Source organism: Cimex lectularius, unplaced genomic scaffold, assembly GCF_000648675.2.
Source record: "Cimex lectularius strain Harlan isolate CLEC.00 unplaced genomic scaffold, Clec_2.1 scaffold596, whole genome shotgun sequence".
NCBI lineage: Eukaryota > Metazoa > Arthropoda > Insecta > Hemiptera > Cimicidae > Cimex > Cimex lectularius.
The window spans coordinates 1-8,340 of record NW_019393105.1 but is presented as its reverse complement, the minus strand read 5'-3'; the positions used below and the strand labels follow the sequence as shown (position 1 = coordinate 8,340).

General features: G+C 47.3%; 1 protein-coding gene across 1 annotated transcript; it reads left to right on the top strand.

Annotated features, from left to right (window-relative positions):
* The first annotated feature begins 1,823 nt into the window (after positions 1 to 1,823).
* Positions 1,824 to 3,461, top strand: LOC106673503 (probable cytochrome P450 6a18). The gene is made up of 5 exons (XM_014405654.2): positions 1,824 to 1,840; positions 1,911 to 2,551; positions 2,646 to 2,867; positions 2,919 to 3,152; positions 3,214 to 3,461. Exons 1-5 carry the CDS (start codon positions 1,824 to 1,826, stop codon positions 3,405 to 3,407), a joined length of 1,308 nt encoding a protein of 435 aa, XP_014261140.1. The 3' UTR covers positions 3,408 to 3,461.
* Positions 3,462 to 8,340: the final 4,879 nt, after the last annotated feature.

Genomic DNA, 8,340 nt, shown 5'->3' with positions numbered 1-8,340 from the left:
TTTACCGTAGACAGTGCTCATCTAGGGGGTGGGTAGCAATTCCACTTTAAACTAAAACCGCTGCCGGGGCTTTCCCGGAAGTTTCTAAGCTGGGGGAGCCTCTATCCTCAGAGAGATAGAGTGGCCTTCTCTATCTAGGGAGTACGCGAGGGGGGGATGGGCCTATTAGCCCCTCGCGTGCGGCGTACGACCCGACGCAAAATGCGGGCCCGACCATTTGGAGTGGACAAGCGGAGAGCGTGGTTACCAGCCCTTAGAGGCCGGGATACCACTACACCAATGCTTCGTCGGTTACACCATTCCGTCGTATGCGGAAGTGCGTCAGCTCTCATCTTGAGAATCAAAACGTCCGATAAGGCCGAACAGGCTAGGTGCGGACGTTAAAGATCCTCTTGTCTTGTTGACGATGAGTAATCGGGAACGACATAGCCATACGCGGTTGACACACGGGCACCTGCTTTTGGACGAAAGCCCGCGCAAGTGCTTCTTATGAAGAGAAAGGTTGTTCGATGTTTCCCATATACAGAGAGCGTGCAGTTAAGAATGGTTCTCGTACACGGTAGCGAGTTTCAGGATCCCTTGTTCCGCTTTTTAGGGGAATTGGGAATTTTGACATGGATATGTCTTATGGCTGGGGGTCAGTCCGAAAGTTTAACACGGAAAATGTTACCACGACGCGTGCTTACCAAGGTTACGCGAGAACGAATTGGTGGGCAGGTGTTTTTAAAGTCAAAATAAGGGCTTAACCGCTTTTGACGCATGTGACGCGACGCTTTTGATGTCTGTGACGCGACGCGATTGACGCTTTTGACGCATGTGACGCGACGCGATGGACGCTTATGACGCGACGCGATTGACGCCTGTGACGCGACGCGATTGACGCTTATGACGCGACACGATTGAGCCTGTGACGCGACGCGATTGACGCTTATGACGCGACGCGATTGACGTCTGTGACGAGACGCGATTGACGTCTGTGACGCTACGCGATTGACGCTTATGACGCGACGCGATTGACGTCTGTGACGCGACGCAATTGACGTTTATGACGCGACGCGATTGACGCATGTGACGCGACGCTTTTGACGCATGTGACGCGACGCGATTGACGCTTATGACGCGACGCGATTGACACCTGTGACACGACGCGATGGACGCTTATGACGCGACGCGATTGACGCTTTTGACGCATGTGACGCGACGCGATTGACGCTTATGACGCGACGCGATTGATTCTTATGACGCGACGCGATTGACGCTTTTGACGCATGTGACGCGACGCGATTGACGCCTGTGACGCGACGCGATTGACGCCTGTGACGCGACGCGATTGATTCTTATCACGCATGTGACGCTAAGCGTTAAAACGCGCGAATATATTTCGTATTTCAGTATCCACCGTCCTTTGTTATCGGTAACTAGCCGTACTGATTCCAATGCTGTAAGTATAATCTAAATAAAAACAAGTTTCAATGTTGCTTGTGTCAGTGTGTACGGTTTGAACAAGTACGTGCCTCTCCATCGCTGTTGACAAAACTCTCCCCTTGTCAGTTGTAATGAGCTTCCAAATAAAAACTATCCTCAAATTAATAAATAAGCGTTCCCTGATAATTTGCGAGTGTGTTTAAATAGCCATCATAAGACATATCCATGTACAGATGTATCTGCATGTAGTGTAGATACTCGTTTTTTCTCTCTTTCTCTCTATATTTATCCCTCTCTCTCTCTCTCTCTCTCTCTCTCTCTCTCTCTCTCTCTCTCTCTCTCTCTCTCTCTCTCTCTCTCTCTCTCCCCCTCTATCTCTCAACACGAACGAACACTAAATGCTACTAAATGTAAAGTAATTATTTCATCTAAGCGTCGCGCCCAACAATTAAGGTTTTGTTCGAAATCGTTCGTCTCTGATCCAGCTATACTCCAAATGAGAGAGTGTTAGTAAAAGAAAGAGAAAAAAGAGATCCGGATTTGATCAAAACCATAACGATCAAAGATTTCGAATATTTCTGCGACCGTCCGCTCTTCCTCGACATTAAAAAAGACACGGACGTTGTGGTAAATTCGATTTTTTTAATGCAGTCTGAGGAATGGAAGAAGCGGAGATCCGTGCTGACGCAGCTTTTTACTCCTAAACGTCTAAAATCCATCCATGCCATGTCGGAGCCGATCATTGATAGCTTTGTTCCCAAGTTTGACCAATGCGCGAAGGATGATCTGGACATCGACATGGACCCGATGCTGACCGACCTGACGATGAACGTGATCACGAAAACTTTCATCGGGATCGACGTGAAGGACCAGTCTGTTTTCCTCAAAGCGACACACATGTTCTCGTATCCGGACACGTCGAGCTTGCTCAAGTCCTTCCTTTACACCCTTCACCCGGAGATACACAAGGCTCTCGGGCTCACCACACTCAACAAGGGGATATACGCGCTATTTTCTGAACTCGTCGAAAGGGTCGTCAGACTGAGAAAAGAACAGAACATCGTTTCCAACGATTTATTTGATTTTTTAATCAAATGTCAAAATGGAGAGATCAAAGGTTATGAAGGTAAATAGATAATTAAGTCTTTCGGCATATGCTATAGTAATTAAAGGGGGATTGCTTACGGCATTTTTATATTGGAAAATATTGTCTTTACCAGATATTTCTATGGACGAAATGATTGGCCACACGTTCACGTTCTTTTTCGCTGGACACGACCCGACAGCACTGACGGGAGCCTTGACGCTCTTCGAACTCTCAAGGAACCCAGAAATCCAGAAGAAGCTCAGGAGCGAAATAAAAAATGCGGTTGAAGAACGGAAGGACGGCCTCAGCTACGAAACCATCAACTCTATACCTTATTTGTCCAATGTCATTCAAGGTAATTTAGTTTTAAACTACAAATCTCCTCAATACTGATAAAATATTGCAGAAACGACCAGGATGTATCCCGTTCTGGGAGTCATAAAGAGGGTCTGCACCAAGCCGTACAATATCGGCGATTTTTCTGTGCCCGTTGGGATGGAAATCGTTTTTCCGGTCCGGTCACTACACTACGACCCGCGGTACTTCGAGGATCCGCATTCCTTCAAGCCGGAGAGGTTCGCCGCAGGGAAGACGCCCGAGGTGTTCATGCCGTTCGGGAAAGGACCTAGGACATGCATTGGTATGCCATTTTATTAATTTCATCTATTGATCAAAAATCTTTTCTTCTTCTTCGTCCTTAGGCATGAGGTTTGCCGAGAGCGAACTGAAACTTTTGATCTCCCGGCTGGTACTCGGTTACGATATTCTGCCTAGCCGAAAAAACCAGCTGCCTTTCAAATCCGACCGGACTCTAGCTGTCACCATAAGACCTATTGGCGGAATTTGGGTGAAACTCAAAGCAAGAGTTGATAATTACAAAAGCATTGAGGTTTAAATTTGCAAAAAAAGGACCAATATTTTCTGTCAAATATATAAATTTCAACACTTCCTACTTATTTTCGAATATCCTGTTTTTAATATGTCACATTATTTTTGTCAATTTTGGTTTAATTAAGAGATTTCGTGATTAAGTCTGAGAGTTCATGAACGTGTACCCGTCTTCAACGATGGGCTTTTGATCGAAAAATACCGCCAAAATACCCCACGGGATGGTGCAGTTTGGAAATGATCAATACAAATCGATTTATGTTTTCAGAATTTCAAAAGAATCTCTCTAAATCCGGACATTCCGTTCGTGTCAGTTACTTTTTAGCTTTTCTTTACTGTCTAGTATTTTCTACTATAAAGATACTGTCTACCATCCATTAAATTGTATAAACCTAATAAAATAATTAAATTTTTTCCTTTACTTTTATTACTTTCCTTTACCTTTATCAACCGATTCAAAGGCTAATTTAAAAGTATGCTTGATATTCTCGCGGACGACAGAGGCGACAGTTCTACGGCCAATTTTTCATACAATGCCTATGCATTTTCTAAAATTTCGTTTTGAAACGTTTTCTCAATCCATACTAAAATATGTTATCTCACCGCGTCAATATAAAAATGAATAGGGATATGGCCAATTTTGTAGTATTTACTTTCCCTAGCATTTTTATTTTATTTTTATTATCAATCTCATTAAAATTTATTAGAAATGATTATGTTTTTTACAGAAGGAAAATGTAATTAAGAAATTTTGAAAAATCTCAAAATAATTAATTTCATAATTCGGTTTATTGGACTCAATACCTTTTAAAACAATTAATACCGTGTATAATGACTTGTGTTAGCTAAATCCTCTCCGGATTTAGAGATACCGTTAATGAGATTGTCACTAATTTTCATAAGTAATTGCACTCCATAGATGTTGCAACGCTGCACTCCGTTGCTGCAGGTCAACTGGCTGCGGATGTTGATCGAAAAGACTTTTCTGAAACGCGTCCTACGTGCTCAATGTGATTGAGTTCTGGAGAAAATAGGGAAAGGAAGGTACCCAAATACTCGGTCGTCCTTAAAAGGACAATGAGCATCTTTAACGTCCGTACCTGGTCCATAGCCTTACAAGACGTTTTGATTCTCAACATGGGAGATGACGTACCTCCGCATACGACAGAATGGTGTTACAGCCGCAGCGTTGGTGTAGAAGCTGTCCCAGCCCTGAGGGGCCAAGACGAACCTCACTCCCCGTTTGCCCATTCCGAGTGGTTGGGTCTGCATTAGCATCAGACCGTATGCCGCGTGTAAAGGGCTACCAAGGCCGAAATATATCCGCCCGATCTCCCGCGCACTCCCTAGATAGAAAAGGCCACTCTATCTCCCAGAGTATTAAACTTCCGAATCGGCTCGGACCGCGGTTTTGTTTAAAGTGGAATCTAACCACCCCCTAGAGGAGACTGCCTTCGGTAAAGGACGCCATTTGTTTAGGCACCACTGACCACTATCCATTCCCATCCGCCACTTTTCACGTATTCGAAGGACTCCGTAGGTGTAGTCTCACCGTCCTCGACGCTATTCGCTTCGATCGTCTGATCCTTCGTATCCCGTGAGGCCGGGTTTATAACGATGGCAATACGCAAGTGTTTGGGCGAAGGTCACAGATAGAAGCCTAGAAACTGCCTCTTCTCTAAGTTCTCAACAGGAGCCTCGCCACTAAGCCACTATGAATCCATTCCCAATGTAGCAGGGGCTGGACTTTCGAACATTTCTGCTACTCCGTAGTGCAGATGGTTATGCACCCTCCCCCGTCTATGCAGATAGGATCTGTTACCCTAACCCTCGGGGGCCCCCGATAAAGCACCCGCCGCCCCCTGCCGTCCCGGAAGCCGACACGAATCCAGCTTGTGCTTTAGAGACTTTGCCACGCCCTCAAGGCTGCACTATTATTTTGCACCTGGATACCTCCTTGTAACCAAGGGTTGGGATAGGTCGAAGGAAGAGAGAAGGAACCCATCCCAGATCATTTCATCGCCTCCTCTAAACTGCACTGATGGGAGAACGAACTAGAGCATTGCACTCATCCTTGGTACACTCTCTGGCCCCTGCTATCTCTATACAGACAGAAACACGACTCATCAGTATACATAAGAGCATGCCAATTGGTATTCTCTTCTAGGCGCTCGCTGCACCATATTCTCCTGAGTTGCTGGTGGCGGGCTTTGCTGCAGGTCGTCTCAAACGGGCATACGATGTGAGGCCAACTTACTATAAACGATTACGGATCGTTTGTGTTGATAAAGGCTTAAACATCTCTTTCTTTATTTAGGATCTGGCGGGCATTATGGAACGAGTTCCGTTTTAAAGCAGTGATAATATTTTTGTCTTCACTTAGTGTCGTAATGCGCTGAGATCCTCTACCAGGCCAAAATCTTCGGGATTAAAACAGAAAATGGCCCATTGCCTATACACGGCAGTAATAAGCCCAAAAATAAGCAATGTGTTTCTCTTATGTTCGAATTGTTTAATTTCTCCCTTTTTACACTTGATCAAGTTGTCCAACAAATCTTCTCCGACTATATTTTGCTCTAATCTTTTTTAATCACTTTATCGACTAGTCTTATACTTTAAATAATATTTTAAGATGTACAAAAATAATGTTTTTTATATTTCATGGCTTATAATAGGATATTTGGCGGTGGAGACCGAAGAGGGCTTAGCCTTATTCATAAGTACCAACTCTTTGAGCAGTATCTGGGCTATACGAGACTGGTTCTCTGTGGACCCTCTTGTCCTGCTATTGTTAGAGAAATACGCGGACCTCTCGAAATAACGGTGGTTGTTGTCTCGGACACGTCGGCCTGGACGAGGCGGAGAAAGCCGACGTGCCACCCTCCGGATCGAACCATCTGGATCAGGCCCTCTGTCGCTAAGCACGCAGTGAACAACATGATAAAAGAAAAATGGCAGCGTCAGTGTGCGGGGTCGCTCCCTGGAGGATCTCGCTTGGAATTCCGCAGAGGGAAGATTCTCTTGTGGTCGACTAGAGACAACACAAGGACTGTTGTCGGAGAGATGGGACCTCTCATCTGTTTCCTCCATGTGCGGTTCTGGGGTACGAATTGCTGAGGAATAGCTCTCAGAAAGGGTACTGAGGGCAGATAAGTCGACTGGAGAAGCCTTGTGGATTTCGGTGGGATGCCGCAGAAGGGGAGTTAATTCCTGCGTCTGGCCTTTATTACCAAGAGAACTCGAGCGTGTGTAAGGGATCTTGGTCCATCCATTCATGTCTGAAATCTGCGCTACTGGCCTGGCTGCGGAGGAGAATAAAACCAAATGGAAACCGCAAAGACAATGCTTTCAGCACGGGCCGAGGCCTGCGCATAGGAGTAGCTGCTCTCGAGTGGGTGTTCTGCGGCCCTTGGGTTAGTAGAGGAGTGCCGTAATGGCATTCCTTCGAAGGCCTGAGGGTCGTGGTTGCACGCCGGGAGCGGTAAGTAAAGGAGAGGTACTATACCGATCTCCTTGTTTCTCCAAAGTGGTCGGGGCCTAGTGGTGGAGTACTGTCTCTTGGCTCTGGGGGCGGCGGTTGGATCTGGGAAATTAGCGGACACCTGTAAGGGTGGCCTTGCAAAATTCCGGGGTCCCGGTCGATCACCAAAGGGCAACCAACGAGGATATTGAATCGATTAACAATCTTCAAGTCACCGAACTCGTGTGGGAGAGACTCTACAAGCTCCCGAGTGGGTGTAGGAATACCCTTGAGTAGTAACAGGCACCTACAGGAGCCTGCGAGTGCTCGTTTGGGCTTCCGAACCCATGAAGGGCTATTGCCGAAGGGAATAGAAAGGGAGCCTATGACGGTGTGTAGCATCGACGGGTGCCCCGCTCCCGGTTCGGCTAACTGATTACTCTGGGTCTCAAGAGAGGCAGCGGAAGGCGTAGCCCACGTTATCTGGACTCGACTGTTCGACTATTCCCGTTTCTGACTCTGAGGGAGACTGAATACCTCCCCCTTGCCTCCATGTGCGATTCAGGGGTTCGAATCGCTGAGGAAGAGTCTCTCAAGCCCAGGTGTGAGCGACATTCGGCCTTCGGGGAGTGGCAGGAAACCTGAACGGAAACTGCGAAAACCTGAGGAACCGGTCTCCCACCACGAGCGCACTGATTGTGAAGAGTGGGTGTTTGCGATTGAGGATCCCAATCCTACCTGCGGGATTTAATTTCCTCAGACTCGGATTCACCCCCCGAGGCGACTGGCTGGGATTCGGCCGACTAGTTCGGCTTTTGAACGGCCATCTCGTCTCACCCACCCTGGGAGTCATGGCCCACTTTATGTGGAACCACGGCGACGGTGGGTGGTTTAATGTGGTTCGAGACTCGAGACCCCGAAACGGCTCACCTCGTGTTCTCATCCACGGCCCCTTTTCTCAGTCCAAACTCCTTCATTCTATCCTGTGACCCCTCCTAACCCTTGGTTCCAAGGGGGGTATCCGGGCACAAAATAATGGTGCAGCCCAGAGGGCGTGGCAACCTCTCTAAATCACAAGCTGTCTTGTGTCGGCCTGAGGGTCGGCAGGGGCGGCGGGTGCCTTAGCAGAGTCACACGAGGGCCAGTGCACTAGATCCTGTCTGAAAAGACGGGGGAGGGTGTATGGCCATCTGTACCACCGGGTGAGAGAATGTTTCCAAAAACCAGCCCTTGTCACATTGGGAACGGTTTCGTGGTGGTACGTGGTGAAGGCCCTGGCGGGAACTTAGACAGAGACTGTCTTCTATTTGTGACCTTTCGTGAAGCTTGCGTATGGCCAACGTAGTTAACCCTGGTCCTCACGGGAGACGTTGCGACCGGACGACAGCATGTAAGCGTTGAGGACGTGATGATCACGCTACAGTCCCTCGAATGAGTAAGTAAGCGGATGGAAGCGAGTAGTTGAATCGGTGTCTCTGAC

Coding starts and splice junctions, on each gene's coding strand:
- LOC106673503 (XM_014405654.2), top strand. Junction 2,552..2,645: donor AGAGATCAAAGGTTATGAAG/GTAAATAGATAA, acceptor TGTCTTTACCAG/ATATTTCTATGGACGAAATG. Junction 2,868..2,918: donor TTTGTCCAATGTCATTCAAG/GTAATTTAGTTT, acceptor AAAATATTGCAG/AAACGACCAGGATGTATCCC.